Raw genomic sequence first — 27,321 nt, 5'->3', positions numbered from 1 at the left:
AATTAATTTAAACAAAATGTTTTGGGTGTGACAGGAAAAAAAAATTGGTGTATTGTGTTCACGTCCTCAATAAAACGTGAAATTGGGCAGTTTCACGTCGTCGTAGTCGTGCAACAACGGCAAAGAAATGTGCAAAAAAGCGTGCAAAGTTGTTGTTTTGCTTATCTAAACCTATTGCTTTTTTGCCGTTCTCGTTGCCGTCGTCGTCGTTCATAAGCTCCCTATTACTAAGAGTGACTGCTGGCAATGTGATCTTTAACAACTAAATCCTATTAGAATAGAATAGAGTGAATAAAATAAATAAGTAGATTTTCATATTACCTAAGGGGACTGTGTAGGATTATTTTCAGACAGAAAATTTCCCCAATGAATTCCGAGATCTCCATAACTTTTCATATGATACGAAAGCCGAATTGAACAATTGTTTTATTATTCATTCACAATAATTACTCGTTTAAAAACATGGCTAAAACATGTTTACCTCCATCGATCCATCGATCTGATCGATGTTAAGTTCATCTTCGATAGTGCACGTTTAGGGTTGTTCAGCTCCGCAAATATTCTCCAAATAGCAGATGTCGCCCTTCGAGTTGTCTTCTTGCTGTTCTTGCCATGTTTTTAGCTATTTTTTCGCCTAGTTCTTACTCTTGAAACGAGTGAAATGTCCGCCATTTTTCAAAGTTCACAACCAAAACAACTTAACCTCGTCCCCAGGTCTTCTCGGTTAACGGTGTATTAATCTACAAGAACCCTGCATTTTTGACGTCATTTCCTCGCTAAACACAAAATTCTTCCAAATTTGGTCATCAGTAACTGGTCATGGTGAACTAAACGTGTGCTTTTAGCCAATCAGAATCGGGGAAATATTTTGAATGAATAATAATCATATTTAAACGTCTATTTATTCCGTCACAATAACATTGATGAATTATCGTTACGTATCTATCATGTTCGAACTGTATAAATGGACAAAGAAGTTTCTCGCCAACAACACAGCAAATAATGTGGCAAATGAAAGGTGCAACTGCTAAAATTCAAATGACATGAATTTGGTAACGCGAGTTTGGAAAATAAATACATTGCAGAGTAATTAGCCATCTTAGCATCCTTCAAGTGGAAAAAGACTGACATAGTGAAGCTCATGCACAAGACCCAGCACAAGCCGATTGTTACCAGTAACATCATACTCAGGGCAAATCATTACGTCATCGTGATGCGGCAGACTGCTTATCACGTGAATGCATCTTTCAAAGCAGTTCGCAGCACCATGCAGAATCACGTGATCACCCCATGTACCATCTGCCATCATGCTTGTGAGGTAAGCGTTCCAAGATGAAAATCCATCAACAAACTGGAAGAGATCTGTCCCATCCGGCTGTAAGAGAACGAATACTGTAGTTACTAGAGAGACGACAAAGTGCATTTCTAGACGGTTCTTATTCAGGAAACCACGCAGTTAGCTCTCTCCACCACAGACCCCCGAAGGGGAGGTGAGGGGGGGGGGGTACTCAACAATTTTATATGGGGAAGCTCCGTCCGCCCCGACGTCCAACCCCTTACCCTTTTATATACCATTGTGAAAATTGTGAAAGGTTTGAACCCAGGAGTCATTTCAAAAGTAGGTTGAGTTTGATCGTCCAGGTGAACGTACTCCTGAATAGGACTGTTGTTGTTGACAGTGACTGACGTATCGACAACCTGAGCGGTAGTCATCTTTAGAGTCAAAGTGAGTTTATCACGTTAGTTGATGGTATTATACTCTGGTTATTGATCTGATTGGTCAATTACGTCGCGATGTTGTTGGTCGTCTGTCAGTTAAGCCGTGATGTTATTGGCTATGAAGACTCGTAATTAGTAATTGGTGCGTTTCGATCCGTCTATTGTCACAGTCGTCAATAAGTCGTTCGTACGGCGCTGGTAACTGTTGGCTACGATTCAGTGGCGTTTGTTCTAAGTTAGTAAACCAGCTGTCTAAAGTAAGACTTTGAAAGTAGTCTGTAGAATACGTTATACATGTCGCAGAGTCCTAATCAATTCGATGTTTCGTCTGTAAATGGTGCTTAGCAATGTGATTGTTGACGTCACCATTCCTCGTCGCTCGTTTGTGTTAGGTCAGTCGCGTGCTAAGGTTTCTTCCGGTTTCACCAATGTAAGAAGCCTTTGATCTTGTATACTGCTCCCTGTCTGTCCTCCGGTTTGTCTTTGTCCTTGACATTAGTAAGCAGTCGTCGTAAAGTGGTTATCGATTTGTGTGCAACACATATATTGTAAGGTTGTAATATACGTGCAATAGTTGACAGAAAAGGTACCCCTTTCGTATACCTTCTGTTGACAAATGTTACCCCTTTCACATACACAACTTGTTTAGAACTTTGCATCCCTTTTAACTGCTGTAAATGCAGCGTCTTTTTTTATGAATAAATCAGTAAACCAGGAAGTTTTCTTGTTTCTTTTACATCCATAAAATGCGTCTGTTAGCCCTTTTCAGTCCTTTTACAGACCGAAATGACAGATTTCCCTACCCTTTTATATACCGTCAACCAATAAAGTCCCTACCCTTTCATAAACCTGAAGCCTGAAAAAGGTACCCCTTTTGTGCGGAGCCTCCCCGTATAGGCCATTATAGGGAGTACTCCCCTGGGCCACAGACACCGTTAGTAGTAAATAAGTGTCCGCCTTATAAAGTTTCAAACAAAATGAAGAAAGAACGATGAAGACCAACTCTATCTGTCCGTTAGCCTCTATAAGCGTTCAGATAGTGCGGATGACGCAAAAGAGAAGTGAGCAGGAAAAAAGCTACCGTGGTGGCAAAGTTCTATTTCAGTCAAGTCACAGGTCTGGTTCTTCAAACGTAAGCAAAAGAAGCTTAACGACCGAGGCGAAAAAAGGAAATGCTCCCCCGTCCGTTTCCATTTATGCTTGGACCCTTCTCTGCTTCGGTCAGTTTAAGTTGCTAGTCTGAGATAAATAATTTTAAGGCACTAAAATAGGACACTAACCAGCCTGGGGTTGTCCTTGAGGTACTGGACAACAGTTCGGCGTAACTCATCATGGGAGATTTTAATTCCTTTGATGTGCTCAAGCTGTTCTGACAGTGCAAAAAACATGCAGTTTCCATCCCCTTGATTGTCAGAAATCACAAAACCTTTCTCCAAAGCAATCCTCTTTAAATTCAACGACAGCTCAGTTTTGCTGGCCTCTCTACGCGCTTCCAGCTTGATTTTTTGAAGTGCAAGGAAAACCAGTTCACCTGCAAATGATAAAGAGGAAAAATCCAAAATGCGAAAGGTTATTTCACGTCAGTTTAATATAGCGTTTTCACATGACGTCATGTAAAACGCCACGTGAGTGAAAACGTTCTATGGGAGATAGAACACGGGTCCAAAGAAAAACCAACTGACCATTTTAAATTACGGTGGTTTCAACAGAACATAATGAGAATGACTCAAATCCCACGGCTATTTCCTTAAAATCAGCTATCGATGATCAAATTTGGAAGACGTTTGAGATATCCAGTAAAATGACGTCAATAGTATAGGATATCGCCAGAAAAGGGCACGGCAACTGAGAGGCCCTGGAAAAAAGTTGAAGACAGAAACTTAACATCGATCGAGGTAGGCATGTTTTTCAAGTATGAACTATATTGAATAGATAATAAAACAATAATTGGATTGGGATTTCAAATGATGGGCAAAATTATGCAGATCTCGTAGGGTGTTATCCGCATCGGCCAGCATCCTCCACAATCTACAAATTTTTCAGATCATAATCAGCCTCATCCTAAAATTGCTCATTTAAATTATCGTTACTTTACTTAGGGTGAGAATTTGATTTCTTACCATAAACCATCTTCCACATCGTGACAACAAGGGATTTGCACTGTCTCTCCCAACTGAATCTCTCTTCATAACTTCTTCGAAGTCTTTGGATTTCCTCAAGCCGCTGTGCCCTAGATTTTTGTTGGATAGCTGCTATTGCCTTTGCCCATTCCTTGGGGTCATCCGAATCAATCACAAATGACTCGCCCATCGGAAGACAACGCAGAGCTTCTCCAAATCCAGAGTTTCCACTTACTAGAATGGGGAGACCGGCTGACATGGCTTCCAGTGCTGTCAAGCCAAATCCCTCAGTCCTTGAAGGCATGATGGCCACATCAACTTCACAAAATAACTCTTTTAATCTTTGCTTGTCTTTCACGAATGACCTGACAAACAACTGGTTTCTTGAAATGCCCGTCTGGCATAAGATTTCCGCGACTTCATCCTGCTTTCCATCAGGTGCACCAACAAAGATCAGACGGTAGGAACTGTCCTTCAATTCAACTATTGCTTGAGCGGCAATGTCGTATCCTTTGAGACTGAAGTCTTCAAAATCACCACGGCCAAAGGTTAACACCTTGAACTTCGCACTTGCTCGCGTAGTAGCATGCTCAACATCTGAAAACTCTTTAAAGGTGCCTGGCATCAGCTGGAATACATCTTGATGAGATGAACGCAAGTAGGACGAGAATGCTTCTGTCAACTTGGGCCCAACTGCCACAACGAGATCTGCAAGTTGGCACAGCTCAACTTCAGCTCTGTTCTTTCCCTCTCCCTTGGTAATTGCGCCAGGATAGTTCTTATACATGGCTAGCTCTTCAGGTTCGGTGTGAACTACCTGCACCCAATTGCAACAATGAGACTCTTGGATGATTTGAGCTTGTTTACCCAGCTTTGCACCATGACCAATCACGACCTGAATGTCAAGGTTTCTTGGTGGAAAGCTCAACCAATCAAGGGGATCACTAAAGCCAGGGCGACGATGTGCTTCCATGATGGAAATGTTGTGACCCTTGGCAGCTCTCTTGTCATCTTCACCGCACTCAAATTGAGGTACAATAAGAGTGACCTGTACGTTTGGGAGTTTTGCCAAATGTATGGCAAGCGTTCTGTTGATTGTTGACAAGCCACCCTTAGATGAACCCCACTCATTAGCCAGGAGGGAAACTTTTAAGATTGAAGGCTGTGCATGACTTTGTGTTTTACCAGAAAAGGGTGAATGCAATTCCTGAAAGAAAACCAAAATGCATATTTCAAAATAGCACTTTTATATAGGGTGGCGCCTAGAAAACGTTTGAATCAACATTTGTAGGAACCTGATTCTATCAAATAAAAGAAAAGGTCAACTTATGAATAGCCTGCATAACAGCTGCTTTATGGGCCAAGCGAGGCGAACGCGGCATTTTGCGCGAAACGAGGGGAGGAGGAAAATAAAGCGCCTGTTATCAGTCAATTGTTTTGGCTTTTCAGCCCACCTACACCCACAGGTATTGACTGACGCCGGTGATGTCAAAAGGACCAATCAAAACACGATCCATTACTCAACAATTGTCACCTTTCTCGCTACCAGAAACACCGATAACAGCATAAAACACAGGAAATAACAGCGAAGGCAAAATCACCTTCAATAATGTATGACTCAGTGCGGCAGAAGATTTGCTCGGTCAAAGTTTAGTTATGTCCAAACACAGCGGCTAGAAAGGAAAGAGGGAAAACGTGTTCTTCAAAAAAATTCCAAGGTCACGAGCTTATGAGTCGTGTTTGGCCCGTCAACACTTAATTTTAAAAAGTTAGTAAATCAGGCTTTTGCCTTACCTAGTCGGAAGGAATCCATGAACATCTTTCCTCTAAAGCAATAAATTTGAACATTTCTTTTATTTTTCTGTTAGTTCTGGAACACTTGGAAATAAGCGAAAGGCTTCTCAAACAGCATCGTCAAAAGAACACAAATGCGTGACGGTTATTTTGTTTCAGACAAACATGCCACAACAACGCGTCATCAATTAACCAATTGGAACGCAACGTTCATGTAGTGAACGTGGGAAGAGCCAGAACAATGGACCGGTAACAGTCGCTTTACTTTTTCCTCCCCTCGTCCCGTGCTTCGGACTCGTTTGGCTATTCTTGCAAAATGCCGCGTTCGCCTCGCTTAGCTCATACAGCGCCTGTTATGCAAGCTAACTTAAGTAGCAAAACAAAACCATGATGAGTGAAAAAAAAGGGCGCACACCGCAATAAGACCTTCAGGCCAATAGATACAATCGTGATACGTGAACCTCCCTATTTTCCATTTCTCTTCCACTGGGGAGAGCGTTGTCGTAGAGCAAATGAAGTCACACTACATCGGACATTATTCTATAAAAGATTATCTTCAATCTTATCAGATAGAGATTAAAGCCTCATCATATGGTGCCATATAATTTTAACATAATTACCCTTCGAGGTTATATTACTATTCAATGAATTTTATGCCACTAGTGTTGCTAGAGATTGTATTTCATTAGTACCTGACTTGTTGACTGTGAGAACCATTTTTCCAGTCCCTCAACTGTTAATACTTTGTTTGAAGGCTTCTTTTTGCAAATAAGTGGGTCACCTTGCCTTATCTCAAGGAGATGACGACAGTCAACATGTGAACATGCCAGCTGATTATGACCTGTACACTTTTCCAGCGGACAATATGGGCAGGCGACGCAAATCTGGTACTGCAGTCCACGTAGATACAGCAGGTCCTGTGACAAAGATTGTAGTGCTGCTCCCACACACTCACGCACCTGAATTGCAACTTCACTTTCTTCATCCCCAGAGACGTGCTGAACTTGGGATCTTTGCATGATAAAAAACTTTATGTACTGTTTCTTACAGAAAAGAACTAAATCATGGACAGTTCGTCTCCCAATGACGAACCATGCTCCATTTCGGTACAGGGTAGGGGGCTGACTTGGACCGCTCTCAGAACACCAGCTAACAAGTCGAGAAACAAGCCGTGTGAACAAGCCATGGGGGACAAAACCAGTAACAAAGAAGACATATAGAGGACAGGGGTCTGAGCGTGAGGGTACCATGGCACAAAGGGAATCAGGTGGCACTTTGAGTTGAGATGGTACAAAATACTTTTCATCAGTTTTAGGGGGTGAGAACTTTGCAATTAAACCGAATTGCTCCATCAGGTCTAGAATATCATCTCTGACAAAGTCCTTCAGAAGAAATTTGGAAAACACATGCTCAACGAGTTCCATGCTGAGGACACCGCTTTCTCTCAGTTTCTCCCAGTGCTTGGAAACCTTTGGGTCCTGAGAGATAATAAATTGAGGAGTGATTACAGAGTGTTTACAAATGAATCCGGGAAGCCGAGAGCTAATTGCGGACGACCAGAGGAAGCCACAGTGCTAATCTCCACGTTGCTATTACGCATGCGCGGCACGTGCGCAGTCAGCATTCGTATGGACTTCCTCTTAGAATGAATGGAATGCACAGGACGCAATCTGATCACGCGCGTTTTGACCTATCACGAGAAACTTACGCAAAGCACAGCGTTGGGGAAAGAACACTTTTCCCCTTGATTAATCTCTCCCGTAGAGAAAGCCTTGCCTCATTCTGTGTTTTTCTCGGGGAAGTTATTTTATAAAAGCAATAGTAAAGTTTTTTCCTATGTTTGCATAGCCTGATAAACACGAGAGGCGTTGGCAGAATTTGAGACAGTTATGAAACCCTTGACTTCGTTACGGGTTTGCATAGGTGTCTCGAATGCTCCCAACCCCTGTCGTGTTTACATCAGGCCATGCAAACAAGGAAAACGTTTTTTGTTGTTAAATTAATATAAACACCAATGAATAACAAACCACTTCACTTAAATATATATTTTTTTGCTTCGAAAGGTGCGGTTTATTATGAAGCCATAGCAACAGTGATCTTTTCACATATGAAGACATCATGTTTTCGTATCAAAGCTCACCTGGTATTTCACTGGTGTTTATTCAATAAACGTTTTTCTTACCATTTTATCAAAATGTGGAATAGTGATGAGCTGCCTGAACAGATCTATCAGCCACTTGGCACTCAGAATGACTGTGCTACAGTGCTTGATAATTATCCCCATGTCATGATAAAAATTCACCATGGTGGTGAACTCTTCCTCGTCATTAATAAAGCACTTATCTTTGGCATAGGTTTGAAGTTCCGTTATATTTAAATGATAAACGTCCTTGGATTGCAAAGCATCGATGACCTTCTCAAAGTTGAGCCACCTAGTTTATAAAAAAGGAATGCAAGTAATAGTGTATTCATGTCACTAAGAAAAGCACCTGCTTTGACTAATTGTGCAAAAGCATGCACACATTCCAAAACAGGAGGGTAAACTTCACATCATTGACTCATCGCCAAGATAGTCCTACATTAAGAGGTCACTGTTTAGTACACCGCACAGTCAATTCTGTATTAAAGGAGCAGTGTCTCAGTCACCAAAGTTAATAGTAACTTCTTTGACCCTTTCGCTCCTGGGAATTTCTCCGAAAATGCCGTTTGAAGCTAGTCAAGCCGTTTTCCGGTCACTTTCTGACTATAAAGAACCAAAACTACCCCAAATGCTGTTTATAGGTTGAGAGCTTTGCGGCCTTCTATTCAAGCTGAAAATATCAGCTTCTTAAACTCGGGCATGTGCAGAAAGCAAAATTTCGAGATTAAAAAGTGACCAACAGTTTCAAACCAGTCTCAAAACCCTAAAAAAAAAACGTTACATCTGAAGGCAGAATTAACCCATTGGGTCTGAAACAAAGGCCTCAAATCCCAAATTCTTCCACCAGAAATTCTCATTCAAAAGACTAGAAGTGTCGTTTAATATTTTGTATCTTTGTATCATTACCACTCCAGGCGCGGATCCACACCGGTTTCCACCGTTTTACGGAAATCGGTCAGATTTATAAAAGGTATATTTTAACAAAAAAGAAATTTTCAAGTTGACAAATGAGCGATGAAATAATCCGCCGATTTGTAAGGCTTCATTCGAGGAGGATGGATCTGGCCAATATCCTGTCTAAATGACTCAGTAACTCAAAGGGGGGGGCATGCCCCGAACCCGCCTACAAGCTAGCGCCTTCTGTGCTCATTTAGAAAATCGGTCAGTATTTATGCGCTTGCACTCTACCTCAGAGTAAAGGCTCAACAGTATTTTGTAAGCTTGAATGTTGTTAGACAAGAAAACCGTATTTAAAAATTTGGCTTAATCCTGGGTTAAACTTAACCATTGTGCGAGAAACCGGGCCCTGGTAAATAACCACTTACCTCACAGGTATACTCTCCCCCATGTATGGCTCCTGTTTTAGCACTTCCATGATTCTGTCCTGTAGAGCTTGAATGTGATCAATGTGTTTATCTTGTCTGAAAACCTTTTTGATCTTTCTTTGAAGTGATCTTGCAGTGTTGTCAATGCTGAAGATAGGCCGCACCACATGTCCTTCATAGTCCTTACCAGCAATTGCCCTCTGTATTTCTGATTTCATTGTTGCAATGTCTTCAAATGGTTTGTCTGCGTGGGTGCCTACAATGATCACTGGTGGCCGAAGATGAGGCAGCTTTCCTTCTGCATCGTCACAAGTCTCTCCTCTCATCTGTGTGATGCTATGCACTGTGGACAGCCAAGATAGCAGATTCTCCAGGTTCGTTTCCCCGGTTGGGTTTTCCAACATAAAATCATGATTTCCTTGTCTCACGCAGGGTTGGGCAATGTCATGCAGTGACTTGCTGAGGTTGCACACCAAGATATATATCGCACGTGATGTTAAAAATACTGGATGAGATGCGTAATAGAGCTGCTGACCAGCAAAATCCCACAGTTCAATACTGCTAACAGATTTTTCACTACCACTTTTTCCACCTTCCATATACTTTATCAACTCAACAGCTTGCTCTGTGATCTCATCTGGAGGTGAATTAGAATCAGCCATTAATTCTCGATCAGCTAATGATGATGTAAGCTCACTAAAACCAACTGTTTTTGAATCATCAACCTGAAACAGAGTGCCAGGTAAAAAGAACAGAAATTAGCTGTTGATGGTGAGTTCTGAAAGAGAATTCACCCCAATCAGTAAATGAGAAAAGAACCCTTTTTTAGTTCAAACATCGAGGCATGCACATTGGGGAATTGGAAAGCATGACTATTAAAACACCAAAAACACTGAAACTGAATTAATAACAGGTTAAATGATGACAGCTCATTGAATGGCACCAGCTGAATTTATATCAAGCAGGTTACAATTCAACATATCTGTAAATATTTTGTGTTTGCTTTATATGCCTAAGGTATCCTACTTGTACATGTAAAGGTCAAAATAAAAGTAAAATAAAACTCTTGCTTGCTCTTTACCATGGCTAAGGTTGTTTCACAATACACTGTAATTTTATCTCTGATTTTCAAAGCCCACAATAATTTAAACCAATTAGCTTTCCCCTGGGTGGTTCGAAAAATCAGGATCCCAACGTATTACATATAGCCAGGGAAATGGTAGAGTCGTTTATAATGGTAATAGGATTGAATGGAGTCCAATTCAGTCTGTCATCATACGAGCGAATAACAAAATAAGATGACTGCAGGCAGAAGTCCGATCTGTTTAATCAAGAGTATGATTACAGACCGAATTGGACTGCACAAAGTTCTGTTACCAATTACAATTAAACGTACCATATTTATTCGATTAAATGCCGCGGCGTTTATTAACTTTTTAGCGTTTCCGATGCGGCGTTTATTCGAGGGCGACGTTTATTTCGAAATCACTTTTTTAAAATCACTGACAACAGTTACTGTAAATCGTTTGTAAATATTATGTAATTGAAAGATTCCAATGTCTCAGTCTTATTTTGCTGCGATAGAATCGTAAATGTCTGGATGGTGTAAATTGCCAAGTTGTACCAAGTTTTTTCTTATTATCCTCGAGTAAACGCCGCAGTCTTCTTGATGAGGTGCAGCGTTTATTCCTGGGTGGCATTTATTGGTAGTTTCGCTTCCATCTGCGCCGTTTAATCGAGGGCGGCGTTTATTTGAGGGTGGTGTTTAATCTAATAAATGCGGTAACTTAACAAAATTTGTGATAAAACTGAAAAAGTGTTATTATTTCAATTGAAAGAGGACATTACTACAAGACCTTCTTCGAAAATAATTTGCATTTGGAACAAAAGGGGATTTTTTAAAAAAAATTGGGTCTAAATTTCATTGGCACACCTGTTCCACTAACCAATAAATTGACAGGATCAAACGAGACGTCATAATTAAGGTTTTGTGCGATTTTCGTATGACCTTGAAATGAAAACGCGCGAACAAAACAGAAACAAAAAACGAACGGAAATAGAGCGATTTGATTGGTTTATCGAACGGATACAAACGCGCGCGGCTTTTGGTTGGTTAAGCGAACGCTCGGCTGAAAAAACTCAATGCCCGAAGAACTTTCTAGAAATCAATCGATACTTCGCTTTGACGTCATACTGCAACACGATTGGCTAATCGAACAATGCCTTCTCCATATGAGGGTTTTCTTTGGCGGGAAAACGAAGAGTACGTTTTGATCTTTTCATCCATTGGCTGATGAAACAAATAGCGAACACTGACCGAAACCATTTTTCAAGGTCATACGAAAATCACTCTAACTCAGACAATTGAAAACAGGATTTTAAGCATGCTTTTCCCTTTCTTAGGGTGACCAGTGTTGTTGCATCTAACTGTAAATGCATCGTACCGACATGCTTTACCTTTCAAGAGCTGTTTCAGTTTGTGAATTGGAAGAAATATGTATCTAAAGTCACATGTTCCTTAGGCCCGGTTCAGACGCCGAACTTTTCGTGAGCCGAACCTAATAAATTAAGTACATGAAAAGTTCAGCGTCTGAATCAATTAGGCTCAGCCGTTCTTTTCGCCGAGCCTGGCCGAGAATTTAAGTTGGCATGTTACAGAGATTTCAGTCACAAATCAGATACTAAGTTATGAGAGACTACCTGTTGAAAGGACAATGCATTAAATTAGCTATACGAAAGCAATTTATTAACTCACATCATATCAGTAGGAACACCTTTTCTCAATGCTGACACTGAGAAATTGGCTGTGAAGTACAGTAAACACCCGCGAATAATTATGAACCTAGCGGATTAAGAACCTCCTATCAAAAATTTGCCACTTAAATACCCAAAAATACAAGAACCTGTTTAGTCAAGCAAGATCAAGCAGGTTCTTATATGTGGGTTACAGTTAAATTTATTACGATCAACAATTTAACTAAGGAGTGCAACTTTGAGATTGTAAAAATTTAAGTATAACAAGAACATACTGTACCAAACTGTATATAAATTCGTTAATCAGCTTGTTAGGGTTACAGTAATAATAAAATTGTGAATAAATACTGCATTTTTAAGGCCCAAACCCAAGTTTATATATATTTTCTTGGTAATCAACAATTTATTATCTTAGGTTTTTGATCGTGGGTGTTTACTGTATTACATGTTGAAATACACCATAAGGTTATAACCTGCTTCATAAAGTTAGTGAGATGTGATATTAGTATTATTAATAAAATGTGAGGAGTTAAATGTAGATTTGCAAACCTGGTTCACAAATAAGCCACGACTGTCCTTTTTGCCATCACTATCACCATGCTGTTTTTCTTTCCTGTAATCATCATTTTCAAGTTCACGTTTTTCTTTACGTTTCTCCTCTTCTTCAACCCAATCATGGCTGGCTGGAATAAGACACAGCTTTTCCACCACCATCCGTGCCACGTCTTTGGAACATCCCAAAAACCCTTGTTTGCTCTCATCAGTGGCTTGCCAATTCTTACCTTCGTTCACACCCACTTGAAAGATTGACAGATCAACTTCAATTCCTTCAGTACTTTGTTCATTTGGATTGAATGGTAGACCAATGAGACAATTTTTCAAACTGGTTTTCCCTGCTCGATCCTGACCAAGAAGCAACACTCGAGCGCGATAAACATTGACGGCTCCATTTCTAAGAGCACGTTGATAAACAAACTGGGCTCTTTCTCCTCGTGCCTCTATTTCTGTAGGAACTTAAAGGAATGCAATGTACTGTCCTAAAGGTTGTGTCCACCAAAACATTGCAATCATTATGTTAGCAGTCACACACTATGCATGTTAGATACATGTATCAAATCAGTAAAATCCCCTTAGCTTGCTTGAATCTCTGCAAAGCACAGTCGGTACAGTATGTGACTGGCCTTAGAGGTCATGGCTTGAAAAACATTTTGCCATTCATGTGATATTACAGTATTGTCATACTGCAGCTGTACACTAATTTTGGGTGTCAAACAAAAAATTCCACAATTATTTAGTTTTTCAACACTATACTGTTAGAAAATCTGCCATTGACATCACAAACTTTGCTCTCTTCTGTGCTTATTAGTTGGGATTGATTAATGAGGGGTACTACAATTAAAGGAGACATACTCCACACTTTAAATTCCACAGAGGTTGACATCTCTGCAATCTGCATCATCAGGAGATAGCTCAATTGTCATGGCTTAAAATTTGTATATCAGACTAGGTAAAAATCATAAGGGAAGAAGCATTTTAAAACAAGAACTTCAGGTGATTCCAAAAGAAAAATGTAATACTTTGCCTGACTCAAACCTGACTCATCACTCAAAGTTCATTCTAACGATATGAGCAAACTAAGTACGTACGCATGTACTGGAGTTGTACTGTATATGTTGTAGTTAATTTTTTATTTTAGGTAATTATTGTTTTTCTTTTGTTTTTAGGTATGGTAATAATATGCTGAAGAAGTTGAAACAAAAGAAAAATAAAAATTACCTGAGATAAAAAATTAACTACAACACATTAATTCTAGTGTCCATTAACATTTTACCCTTGAACCTGTCATTGAAGTTTTAATTATTGTTAAGTTTCAATGCTTTTCTCCTTTAACAAAGTTGAAAGACAACAATTCAAATTAAAGCTCAGAGTTGTTCAATAATGCACATAAACCTAAGGCCAGGGGGGTGGGGGTGGGGTTTACTCCCTATAATGGCCTATATGGGGACTGAGGCTCCGCCCAAAAGGGGTACCTTTTTCAGGCTTCAGGTATATGAAAGGGTTAGGGATTTTACTCATTGAAGTATACCAAAGGGGAGTGAAATCTGTCATTTGGGTCTGTGAAAGGGCTCAAAGTGCTAAATGGTTTCAAAAAGTCAAGAAAACATTCCATTTCTGTGATTGATTCCTATTTAAACGACAGTGCAGCAGCAGTTAAAAGAGATGCAAAGTTCTAAACAAGGTATGTGAAAGGGGTACCATTTGTCAATAGAAGGTATACGAAAGGGGTACCTTTTTCATGAAAAATGGTATAAAAAAGGGTAAGGGACTGGTCCTCCATCAGGGCGGAGCCTCCCTGTGTAAAAATTTGTTGAGTACCCTCCCTCCCCCCGACCTATTGAGCTTCATATTTTGGTATCATTATTAAAATAATACCTCTGCTCACCTGCAATGTCAGTTTTTACAAATGTTCCTTGTTTTTTTAACTTCAGAATGCATCTTATTGCTCCAGGTAAGTGCGCAAGTTTGTTACCACTCAAGTACAGCATTTGAAGCTTGTTCAACTTCTGTAAACTGCTTGGTAAATCTGCCAACTGGTTGTTACTCACACTCAGGTTCCTCAGCTCCTTCAAGTCACCAATCTCAGAAGGTAGTTCCCTTAGCTTGTTTTTATCCAAGTAAAGCCCTTCAAGCTTGTTCAGCTTCTGTATACTGGTAGGTAAGCAAACCAACTGATTGTTACTCACATTCAGCTCTCTCAGCTCCTTCAGGGCACCAATCACAGATAGTGTTGTTAGTTTGTTGCCAAACAAGTCCAGCTTCTGAAGCTTGTTTAGCTTCTTTATACTGGTAGGCAAACCAACCAACTGGTTGTTACTCAAAAACAGCACCCTTAGTTCCTTTAGGTCACCAATGTCAGCAGGTAGTTCGGTCAGCTTATTACCGCGCAAGTAAAGTTCTTCAAGATGTTTTAGCTTCTGTATACTGGGTGGTACACCAGCTAATTGGTTGTAACTCACACTCAGCCACCACAGCTCTTTCAGGTGGCCAATCTCGGAACACAGATCTCTCAGTTTGTTACCACACAAGTTCAGCTTTTCAAGCTTGTTCAGCTTTTGTATGCTGCTAGGTAAACCAACCAACTGATTGTGTTTCACAGACAGCTCCCTCAGCTCCTTCAAGTCACCAATCTCAGCAGGTAGTTTCGTTAACTGGTTATGCTTTAAATCAAGCTTTGTAAGATTTTTCAGCTTGTTAATACTTGTTGGTAGTTTGATCAGGTTATTTTTATCCAGCCTAAGTTTCTCCAATTTACTCAGTTCAGTAACTGCATCAGGAACACTGGATAGTCCTCTGCCATTCAGATCCAAAATTGCGACTCCACCTTCATATTTAATATAAGCTTTCAGATTTGTACTAGAATAATGCTCCATGTTTAAAATTTTTGAGACAGTCTTGCTTTTAATAATGACCTAAAACTAAAATGAACAAAAACAGCTATTAGCAAAATTAAACAGTATATTCAGGCAAAATAATCTCTGTTCTAAAAAGGTTGAATTCTTTTAAGCCAGCTATGTGGCACTGACAAAATCTGGAAGATGTTTGCTTTTTATGACTGGAGACGTCAATCACAAAATAGCAGAAAATAGCAGCAGTTTTGGCAGTGTTTTGAAATTGTGGTGAGATCGATTTTCTTCCAATTTGGCAACCAAATAGTATTTGGTGTTTAAGTGCGTTTCACCCGTTTAATGGAAAGCCGTAAGTGATGTTTCCCCGTCAAAGGTCACATTTTTATCCACAGTTCAAAATATGAGTCATTTCATAATTATTTCCATTCATACTGCAGACTGTTCTACATGTAGCCCTTTGTTACACTTGCTCCTACATTTACATGTATGTAGTTGCATGACCTCACCAAAAGACAAAAAAAAAAAATTTTTGAAACAGCAAATGGGTGTGAGAATGCTTTGGTGGAAGGAGAAGACCTTGTTTGCCTGCACCTTACAGTACGGTGTGACCGGGAAAACAGTAAACACTTGAAATAATCTCAGGAATGTTTATTGTGTTATGACCAATCACTGCAAAGATCAGGGTGTGTGAACTGGCCACACAACTTCAAACTAATAATTAAGGTTCTTGCTTGCAGCTTAGTTTTCTCACACCTGATTCGTTTTTTTCTTGCAACAAAATAACATTCCAGATATGTTCATGGTTTTCCCGATTTGACTGTAACAAGCAGCAAGCCATGGTACAAAATTAATGGTCCGACTCAGTAAATCAACACCATCTCCTGATGATCAGACCTGCAGTGTGCGGTCAAAACAACCCGATAAATATCAAAGATACTATTGTGAGACAAACAATAAACCAAACCCTTTAAATACACATTACCCAGGATGATTGATATCGTTCATAACAAGCAGCAGCAAATAGAAAGTCAACTTAAGAAGGTAATTGACAATTGACAAAAACAAGAGTCAAGGGAACATTTGGAGGAAAGACTTTGTGAAATAAAAAATTTTACACTTGAACAAGGGATAAATGTGGATAAATATAAGTCTTATGCACATGTCATCAGCTTGCCCTGGGGGTAGACCCCTGGGCCAACCAGGAGGATTGTAAAATGGGTAGAGCAAAGTTGAGGATTTCCCCCAGGGGTGGGGGAATTTAATAAGACAAAGTCCCCTGGGTCAAGTGCTTCTCAACGAAAAATCCCCCTGATAAACGTCATATAACTGGGATTTACTTGATGGAGGGGGCGTTTTTATTATATTTGGGGATGAAATTTTACTCATTTCTGCTAGGCTTGGAAAAGCAATATAATATCTTTACTGAACAAAAATCACGACAATGAAAGAACAACTGAAGACAGATTCACTGAGGGTAGGAGAGACTGATATTTTTTCCATAGACTACTTAAGAAAGCTTATAGACTTAAGTGTTTCATGAGAATCTTTTTGAGATTCAATGTGGCCGGATTGTAGGTAGTAACAAATGGTAAAATCTCTTTTCATTGTTTTGTTTTGTTACGAAGAGCATCGTCTCCGTCCGTGAACTTAACTTCAGTCATTATTTCTTGAACGAGCTTACAGGGTAGCCTCATTCAAGATCTTGTTTGCTTTGTTCAAAGTTTTCTCTAGTTATAATTAGTTCTTAAAACACGTAATGTTTCTCCTTTTATAAAACCCTTTTTGCGATATAAATCCCTGTGGTTACCATCCGCAATTTTACAAACTTTGCAATTCCCCAACCCTTCGAACTAAAACAATGTCGTGAATTTTCCCCTCCCCAGGGGCAGAGAATCCAATTTATCCCCCTGTATTCCCACCCCCGGGGCATTATGTGTTGTAGAAAAGGAAAGAAAATAAACTACACAGCTTATAAAAAGGAAACTATGATTGGCTTCAATTATAATATGGTTTAACAACTCTTTAATGAAATGCTAATTCCTAGTCTTAAAATTTCAACCCCCTCACATTCCGTACATTTTCAAAATCGACTCACAAAATTAAGTTCGTACTCCACACCTAAATCCCCACCCCTCCCTGGGGCGTAATGAACGATCGATCTCTTTGAGCCGCAAGCGTGTCAATGATGCTCTATGAGCCTCTACTACTAGGCAGACCACGGCAGCGGTCACGGCAATGTAAAAATCTTTTTGCTTTGTACAATGAACAGGAAAGAACTTTTAAAACTACAAAAACTTGCCTCGTAGCTATGGCGGTGATGCTATTTTAGGATTTGTACCAGTTTAGGGATTTTCCAAGTCACCAATGGCACTTTTCGTCCACATTCCCCCTTGTTTGTTACTAGTGAACAGCTCTTGATACACTTTTCCGAGGCTTTCCCTCGTTCAATTCAAAAAAGAGTCGTACGCGCTGAAGTGACGAAAGCCAAGACGGAAGCTGAGGTAGCTGTACAATCTTAGGCTCATTCTCGTCCCCAGAGCCACTCGGCTTAATTTGTAACCGACCACGTGACCAAGAAACGGCGGGCTCTGGGGACGAGAATGTCGGGGGCTAAACATTTAAATGGCGCACACCCCCTTGTCATTTTACGTTAGCCAAGTGATTTAGGTATCCCTGCTAAGCGTACCCTCCCGTTTCCTTGATCGATTTTAGGAATATTTAGCAGGAACGGCGGCGACGGCACTGATAACGTCAAAAAGGTAATTGGTTTAATTATAGGCAAAACAACAATTTTGCACGCCCAGCACGCTTTTGAGAACATTTCCTTAACGTCCCTGCACGATAGCCTCAAGGCACAAATTGCTCTCTTGTTGCTCGGTAACTTTTGCCATTTGCAGCAACTTTAAATTTTGGGGGCAACTTAATTAACTAGTTGGAAATTATGGGAACTATTAAAGCAAAATTTCAGTCCTTTAAGGTGATGTTTTTAATACACGAGACGATTCTCAAAGACGATTTTTAGCGCAACACATTTACGTTGTTGCGACATTGTTTTCCGATTGTTTCGAATGGTTACAACATTATTCCAACATTGCAACGCTGTGTTGCGCTAAAAATCATCGTTACGAATCGTCCCGTGTAACATTCACCTCCTCAGTTAACATTTACGGTAACAACGTGTGCATTTACACCTATGCCCAGCCCCCTCAAGTAAAATACGACGTGCGGTTTGACGTAGCCTCCCCCGCCTGCGGGGGAGGCTAGGTTTGACGTAAACGGTTCGCAAATAAGTCCAAGTTTCTCAAATTTGAGGGCAGTCGGTGCGGCTGTACCGACCGCCTGCGGACAACTGTGTGAATTCTCCTGCCTAGGGACAAGGCAGAAATAATTAAAAAGACCATGAAACTAGAAGAAAGAGCTGCCTTACCGTCCATAGCCTGCGTAGCAGGCTCTTGGAAGTAGTAAGCGCAAGAAAAACGGGACGCCGGAGAGAAACACGCGAGGGGAGAGGGAGCGCCTGCCTAAGAGGCCTCTCGCGCGCCCGGTCTTTCTTGAGCCCAAATACTTCCAAGCGCCTGTTACCCAGGCTACCTCAACAAAACTCACTTTGTGAGTTGTGTGCCTCGGTCACAGTATTTTGGGCTGGTATCCCCTGGTAGGCCCGGTAGGGATACCCAGAACACTGATCCTGCTGCTTCTGAAAATCGTTTTGGATGGTCTCGCCCAGGTTTATAAAAGCCTATACAGTACAGCGATGTGCCGCTGGACAGGGTGTGGTTTTTGACCTCCTGTCTTAAATAAGGTATATAATTGTGTGTGAGTCTGTCAACAGGTTATTTCCTGCACGATTGATTTGACTTGCCAGATAAACAAGGTATGTGTTTTAGGAATTTTTTGTCCAAAACAGGGTCAGGGTTTTAAGCCCTCAGCGACTTACCTATACCCAAATATTGGTCGAGTACCCACTCAGGGGTTCCTCTTTTTAGTGACTACGGTGATAGCTGGTGATCGCCCCCGATACTGGCTGCCTTAATTTTTCCTCCTTTAAACTCGGATCCAAAACGAAGACAACCCTTTAGGGCTCCTTCCAAGGCCCAGAATAGACAGAATAAGCTATGTCAGTTTATAAACTGGGGCCAAATTGCAGCCACAGTAATAACTGCAAGAGTAATGAACAGAGAACACAAATGTCATGCTGGCAACGTACTAGGAGGAGCACAAGAAAAGTAAAAGAAAGAGTTTACCTAATTCTAAATGAAATTTCCTTTCTTTCCAGAGCCGACTGGTTTGCTTGCTATCCAGATAATGAAGGTGTTTTTAAAACATTGAATGGCAACACGACCATAGCGACAAACAACTGATATTGAGTGGTGCAGGAATTAAACTCTCAGTTGTAGACCTGGATAAGCCTGCGAGTAAGCTCTCCGGGGCGTTCCGGCGGCGGGGCGGGAAATGGAAGGAGGGCTTGCAAACTACAGGTACGTCCGCAGGGTGCAGAGGAGTTATTTGTGAGTTATTGTTAAATTTTACGGTTGATACCACGCATCGCCTTTGTTTTTATACTGTAAAATCGGGCAAACCGTCATTTGATCAACTTATAAACCTGGTAATATATGTGTGTATATATAGGTGTTCATACTATATTGGATAGCTTTTCATGTCAACATGAAAAACTCTCTGTTATAGTGTCGACATGGCCAAAAAATATTTTACCAGTGTCACATATTACATGTAGCTGTAAGGCTGAATACCTTAACACTTGAATAAATTACACATTTCTTAGTGTTGTTATTATTTATTATTGTTATTACAGAAAGGCTAATTACTTTTTAATGAAACACCAACCACTAGCCGGATGACTGACGAACAGACCAACTAACCGGACGGAAGGACAACCCAACTGATCGATTTACGTGACTAACTTATTCACAGAATGACTCTGATAAATGACTGACGGAATGAGTGACTAACTGACTGACTGGCTGACAGGCTGACTGACTGGCTGACAGGCTGACTGACTGACTGACTGACTGACTGACTAGGTAAGGTAAGGCTAGTAAGGTAACAACTTCATTTAACGAGGGTAACACATGACAGTAAAAACTGATGAACTAGTGGCTCTCAGTCGTAATTAAAATATTTAGAACTAATAAAATAAAAAAACGACGAATTAAAATTTAAAAATACTACAAGATAAGAAAAAGTGATATGTACGTTAGAATAAAAAGATAAAAAGACATTTTACATTAGGCAGATGCTTGAATGACTACTTGACTGATTGAATGACTGACTGGCTAATTGAATGACTAACCTGACTGAATGACTTACTGACTAACTGACTGGATAACTGAATGATTTACTGACTGGACGACTGAATGACTAAACGACTGACTGAAAAAATGACTTACTGACTGACTTACTAACAGACTGATTGAAATACTTACTGACTGAATGACTTGCTGACTAACTGACTAGATGACTGATTGACATATTAACTAACTAATCGAATGACTTACTGCCTAGATGACTGACTGACTTACTAACTAACTAATCAAGTGACTTAATGGCTAGCTGACTAATTGACTGGATGACTGAATGACTTACTAGCTGACTGACTGACTAACTAATCAAACGACTTACAGGCCAACTGACTAGTTGACTGAATGACTGACTGACTGACTTACTAACTGACTGACTGACTGACTGACCGACTGACTGACTAACTAATCAAATGTCTTACTGGCTAACTGACTAATTGTTTGGATGACTAAGAGGAAGGAAACTTACCGAAAAGTATCTGAAACAGTACTTAAGTACTAAAACATAGAACTTAACTAAAACAGTTTACTACTTTTGCGATCACCTAGTTACAGAACTAAGGGTGCTTTCCAAAAGTCAGAGCTGGCCGGGTCGACCATGCAGGGCTCGACGTTGCGACCTGTCCCCAATGCGACCAGCTTTAACGCATTGGCGACTAAATTTTCACGCCTACTCGCCAACCTGGCCCCCAAGATAGGTGACGTTCTTCTTTGGGAAAACGTACACTAATGATAATTTGTTATCCTTTACAAAACTAACGGATATTCAACGGTTTTTCTAACGTTCTAACCTTTTGCGCAAACTCTTTTAATTAACGGTTTGTTTAAACGTTTTGACGATTTGTCTAAACGCTTTAACGATTTCTTCCAACACTTTAACGGATTGTTCTTATGATCTAACAGTTAGTCCGTCTAACGTTTGACTTTTACTTGAAAGAGGATTGTGAAAATCACAAGTGATAAATTCGATGGAAGTCTTATCGACTTTCGGGGAAATCGATCGCAATTCTCAACAGGTTGTCCCGTGTTTCTCCGGGAATGACTTTAAGCGCCTCGATTTAAAACAGTTTCTTTACGTCAAACATAGCTAAACATGTATCTCGATTTGGGACTCGATAGCAGATTAGTCTGATAAAAGCTTATAAAGCTAATCGAGAACGAGCGGCGCTTATTTCTCGAGCTTTTTGTAAACAACTTTATACAAATTTCTGTTGAGCGTGACGACCCAACTGAATAAAGCTCTGCCGTATTTTATTGACTTCTAATGAAGTACCGTTGAACTCATGCTGTTTGTCTAACAGACTTCTGGCGAAATATACTTCTTTGCCCGAAAACTGATTAGCGACGTTTCCTCTTTCTGGAGACTTTCGATAACGCGCTAGGCAACCGCGAAATAGAACAAGTTTCACCGCCCATTTCTGAACATGCAAATACTTGGGACGCAAAACAAATTTTGCAGATTTTGTTCTTTAATAACCCAAATAAGTCTATTGCTTGAATACCTGTTGGAGGAGATTTACGCTTCCGGTACGGGTTCATTTTCCCGAACAACGGCTTGTAATCGAGCCTCGAGCGAAAACCGTTCGAAAGAAAGTTCAAAGGAAGTCTAAAGCATTCTTTTTCTGTTAAAGCTAAGTGAAAGATGTTAAGTTTATTGTATTTCAATAGTTCTTAAATATAATTTTTGGCGACTAGAAGACTTGTTCTGGCGACCAAAAATGAAAACTTGGGGGCCAGCTGGCCCCAATATTTTTTTCTGAAAGTAGAGCACTGCCATGGCCGGATCAGTCGTTTTGACAATGAAATAGGCTTTTTCCAAGAGTTTTTTCTGAAAAACCATCTCTGTCATGCATACCAGCTATTTATGTTTTCATTGATTAATTGGGCTGGAAAGTTTTAATAAAAAGTGAAATTCTCATTACAACGGGAATGATCTGGCCGGTCAAATCTGACAAATGGAAAGCGCCCTAAGTAACCTAAGTACTAGCTAAACAGAATCACTTAGAATGAACTTGACATATAAGTTAACTATGAGACAAATTAATTACCTAAATTCGTACCTGAATTTATCACCCAGTTTAAAACAATGGCTAACGGTAATCAAAAAACTGCGAGGATCACATCCACATTAATTCGTAAAAACCCTCCAACCTACTAAGCACAGAAATGGGCAACTGACACCCTTACTGAACTACCTAAGATGTTGTAATGTTATTTTCATTCAGAGTTGCTTCTGAAGATGTATGTTGTAGTTCCTATACAAGTTTTTCCAGCAATGTGGTTTTCCACATGATTCCATGGCGATTTCCGTATAGTGCTATCTTAATAATTCACACACACACATACACATACACACACACGCATCTACAATTCAGTTATAATAAAAGTCAATCGCATCTTTAAAGTAAACAAACATGTTCACCCACACTTCATAACCGTTGGCTACTGCTAGTAATAAATTGATAAATGTTTAAAACAAGGTTGTGATGTACAACAATTACTGTCCAAATATCAGGTTATTCCTTCATAACATGGTTACAGAAGTAATGCACCTAGCTAACAGTGTTTACCTAGATGGACAGGGGGAAAGCCTGAGGCACATCTTGGGGATTTAACATAAAGGAGCGATCTAGGGCAGCCTGTGGTGGACACTTTTGATTATCGCCAATTGCTGGGGGGGGGGGGGGGGGGGGGGAGGGACATTGAATTTTCTCTAACCAGGGATGCTATGTTGGAATGGAAGCTGAGAAAGACCTGGTTAGCACTCAAGTTGCATAAACAAGGGGGAAGGGGGGATGATAGCCAAAGATGGCAGCCATAGTTACAACGATTTGTGGGTAACTTATTAACATTCTCAGGGTTTTTTCCTACTCGTGAATCCATCCATTCCGACGTGTTGTCCCGCTCTTGTTGAGTTGGGAAGATTAACTCTTATTCACATATGACTGTTTTGCTTGAGTTTGAAAGCGAAGGAATTTGCATGTTAACTGCTAAAAATTTGTTTTAAATTGGTAGGTGGAATACATTCCCAACAGGATGCATGAAAATGTGCTAACTGAACTCAGAAATGAAATTCTGAAATTCTTTTGACCAACTATCATGTCCCTGGGGTACGGCATTTGACCCTAAAATTGCTTTCAGTTCAAATCCCCAGCTTATATGGTCTATATGCCTTGTCTCTCCTACCTCCAGCTTTACATTAGGGAGTTTAAGATACGGAGACTACGGACTACGAACTACGGCTGGACGAGCGTTGTCCTTTGTTCGTAGCACTGGGTTGAGTCGTGCAAATATAGAACGTTAAGATTGCACTACAGACAGTAGACTACGACAGAAGAGGCGGAGAGGGAAACAACACGCAAAGATTTTCTCGTTTTCATCACATTTCACAAAAATGCAAGTCAGTTTTGCCTGTGATCTTATCTTTAGAACAATGAACAAATTCTTCCATACTTGAAGGAAGCAATTACGTCGGGTGAAATTGGTAAACAAAGTTTTGGTTACACAGGTTTTATTTTTTCGTCCACGAATACTTATGTCAATTATTAAAGATATAGACAGAAATAGTAATAGCTCATTTATTAGATTTAGAAGATGGACTTCTCCGACTACTGATCTGTTGTAGTTTGAAGTACTGAAAGGCCGAGTTTCGATTGTCTCGAGCATGTGCAGTAGCATATTTATCCGTAGCCGTAGTCCGTAGTCGCCGTAACTTAAACTCCCTATTGGGAGGTGAATACATAACGATATTCCGCCTATTGATTAGCATTTTTTAGGCTTCACTTCACTGATTTATCATCCCAAAGTTTTTAAGCAGGAAAGTTATGAGAAATGCTGCAACCGAATAAAGTCACGCAACACATTTTAAGACCGCATAACTTGATTTTTTTCTGGTATCGTTTGGTCTTATGTTGTCTCCAAAACAATCAAGACGTTTCCACCTACAAATAATAGGAGACATTTGATTTTGACAAAATTTGCATTTAGCTGCATTTACTATCGACAGGTTTCAATAGGCGCGATTCCATAATGTATCAAACCCACATTGACCTAGGCATTTGGTTTTTAAATTGCCTTACCACATTTACTAACACCTTTGATTGAAATTTATGTCTTTTATCGAAGTTCGTAAACGAAAATGAACTGAAAATAGTCCTCAAACAATCGTCAAGACTCAAATCTGAGATAACTGTTCAATGACAGCTTCATTGTTATTCAGCTGACGAACCGTTTAAGTTGGCTACTCAGAATAGCATGGTTCTGTGTTCTAGAATCTCGAAAACGAACTATGGTTCAGACGCCTGTTATGGGTAACGTCTGAAGCGACATTTATACTTATTTTGATCGTAATGAAATATGCCGAACTTCCGGGTCGACTGTAAAAGAATGCAAATTTGGTGACTCTATTTTTTCAATAACAGGCAGCACCTGTAAGTGTGCAAAGAAAGTAGTCATGCAATTGTCAACATCAAACTTACCTTTACAGAGACACGGCTGTTGATCTGTAAAAGAGAGCTTTTGAATGTCCTGGACTATATTTATCGTGAATTGAGCGCACTCTTCTTCACGTCTTTACAAACTAGTGGTCTATTATCAATGCTGCGTTCTGATTGGTTGAGCTGCAACTAGGCTACCGTAAAATTCCGAAAATAAGCCCCTCCAAATATAAGCCCCCCCAAACCAGTGACGCAAAAAACCCTCCGTTAAATCGCCCGTCCAAATATAAGCCCCCGAGGGGCTTGTATCTGGAAAATTGCCCTCAAATACAAAATAAAACAAAGCAAAAACGGTAAATTTACTTCGAACTATAAGGCTAGCCCAATCGATTTGTAAACGCAAATTTCCCTCCGTAGATAAGCCCCTCCGAATATAAGCCCCTCAAAAAGAGCCATTGAAGATATAAGCCCCGGGGCTTATTTTCGGAATTTACGGTATATGTTGTTATAGCCCACTAGTAGCGAAAAGCGCTTGCTTTGAAAACTAAAAACAATGGCGGCTGAATCGCGTTTCGCTAGCTAAAGTTGTTTTGTCTCGATATTATTGACCAACTAGTTGGATTTTACTAAAATAATTATTCCCGTCGCCCTCCTTTTCCTCCGAGTCGATAGCCCATTCGGCCCTCGGCCTCATGGGCTATTGACTCAGAGCCCATTCGGGCTCGAGGAATAATTGTTAATTATTCTTTTACAAACTTGTTCCCAGGGTCTCTCTCCCGAGTGCCAAGCCGCATTTATACTTACGGTCGTCCGTCGACTAAGGCGAATAAAAATTAGCCTTCCTCAGGGCCAGAGCCGCACTGGAAGGAAGGCTAATTTTGTTAGCACAGGGGCTAAAATAAAAATAAAAATGAAGCTGAAAGATCCTTACAAATGAAGGTTTGAAAATTAAAAAGAACAAATGATGATTGGTGTAGGCGACAAGGGTAGTTATATCATATATTATGAAGCTTCGTCTCGTTTATCCCATGACGAAACATTGTTTCTCCTTTGCTTTTTTCCAGTAAACTTACCAAGTCATGTTTGCATCGTATTGAGTTCAAGTGGAATGAGACGAAAACGGTTGATTGAATGTCCAGGCTATTGGAATGCAGTGATAAGGGAGTGGGATCGTTCAAGTTGCCATCTCTACGTCGCGTCACATAGCCAAATAAAATTATCAGTGTCGCGTATCAATTCTTATCACATGTATCTGTATTTGAAAAACTTAACATCATGTAAACTGTGATTTTTAATATCCTCTTAGTGTAAAAAATCTAGGAAATGATGTGTATATTTTCACAAAACAACAACAACAACAAAAACCAACCGACCATTTTAAATTACGGTGGTTTCAACAGAACAAAATGAGAATAACTCAAATGCCACGGCTATTTCTTTAAAACCACCTAGCGATGATTGAATTTGGAAGACGTTTACGATATCCAGTAAAATGACGTCAACAGTATAGGATATCGCCAGAAAAGGGCACGGCAACTGAGAGGCCCTGGAACGAAGTTGAAGACAGAAACTTAACATCGATCGAGGTAGGCATGTTTCCAAGTATGAACTATATTGAATGGAGAATAAAACAATAATTGGATTGGGATTTCAAATGATGTGCAAAATTATGCAGATCTCGTAGGGTGTTATCTATATTACTAGATTTATTTCACTACGAGGCTTTTAAAATATACGTGAAGAATGACGAGGAATTCAGATTCTACCAATATGGTTCAATAAAACAGCTATTTTAACGGTTCAAAAACTTAATATGCACAAATTCATAAGAGGCAACCTTATGAAAAACCGATTCCTTACGAAAAGAATTCTATTGAATTATATATATGGGCGCTTTCCATTTGCCAGAATTGGCCGGCCGAATCATAGAGTTTTTACTGTAAAACGTTCTCCTTCGTGCATACTATTTAGGATTTGACTGATTTAGCTGGAGAGTTTTGATTAAAAGGAAACTGATTATCATTGCGACGGAAAAGGCCTGGCCGGTCAATTCTGACAAATAGAAAGCGCCCATATTCATAGAGACTAGTAAGGGACATCCTGAGATAAGAAGTCAGTAGCGGATCCAAGGTAGTCTTCCCCTCCCCCTCCCCCCTCCATTATTATTAGACCAAACTGAGGCCTGAAGAGCAGGAAAAAAATGACCACCCCTACCCCTCTCCCCCTCCACTTATCTGAAGGTCTGGATCCGCCACTGGAAATGATCCTTTACCAATAAAACTAAAGCTTGATATACACAGCGACCGAA

At 40.1% G+C, this 27,321-nt stretch overlaps 2 protein-coding genes across 2 annotated transcripts; both read right to left on the bottom strand.

The window, feature by feature from the left end:
* Window positions 1-508: 508 nt before the first annotated feature.
* LOC140947101 (uncharacterized) lies at window positions 509-12,527 on the bottom strand. The gene is made up of 7 exons (XM_073396181.1): window positions 12,402-12,527; window positions 9,099-9,823; window positions 7,816-8,065; window positions 6,326-7,111; window positions 3,840-5,046; window positions 3,000-3,250; window positions 509-1,375 (listed from the first exon to the last, which is right to left on the bottom strand). The coding sequence occupies exons 2-7, from the start codon at window positions 9,758-9,760 to the stop codon at window positions 1,100-1,102; spliced, it is 3,432 nt and encodes a 1,143-aa protein (XP_073252282.1). The 5' UTR covers window positions 9,761-9,823; window positions 12,402-12,527; the 3' UTR covers window positions 509-1,099.
* Window positions 11,766-17,646, bottom strand: LOC140945429 (uncharacterized). Its single transcript, XM_073394454.1, has 4 exons — window positions 17,559-17,646; window positions 14,296-15,328; window positions 12,402-12,865; window positions 11,766-11,798 (listed from the first exon to the last, which is right to left on the bottom strand). Exons 2-4 carry the CDS (start codon window positions 15,281-15,283, stop codon window positions 11,766-11,768), a joined length of 1,485 nt encoding a protein of 494 aa, XP_073250555.1. The 5' UTR covers window positions 15,284-15,328; window positions 17,559-17,646.
* Between the last annotated feature and the right edge of the window lie 9,675 nt (window positions 17,647-27,321).

This window comes from Porites lutea, chromosome 8 (genome assembly GCF_958299795.1).
Source record: "Porites lutea chromosome 8, jaPorLute2.1, whole genome shotgun sequence".
Lineage (NCBI taxonomy): Eukaryota > Metazoa > Cnidaria > Anthozoa > Scleractinia > Poritidae > Porites > Porites lutea.
The sequence above is the reverse complement of the archived record's forward strand: the minus strand, read 5'-3'. Positions and strand labels throughout refer to the sequence as shown.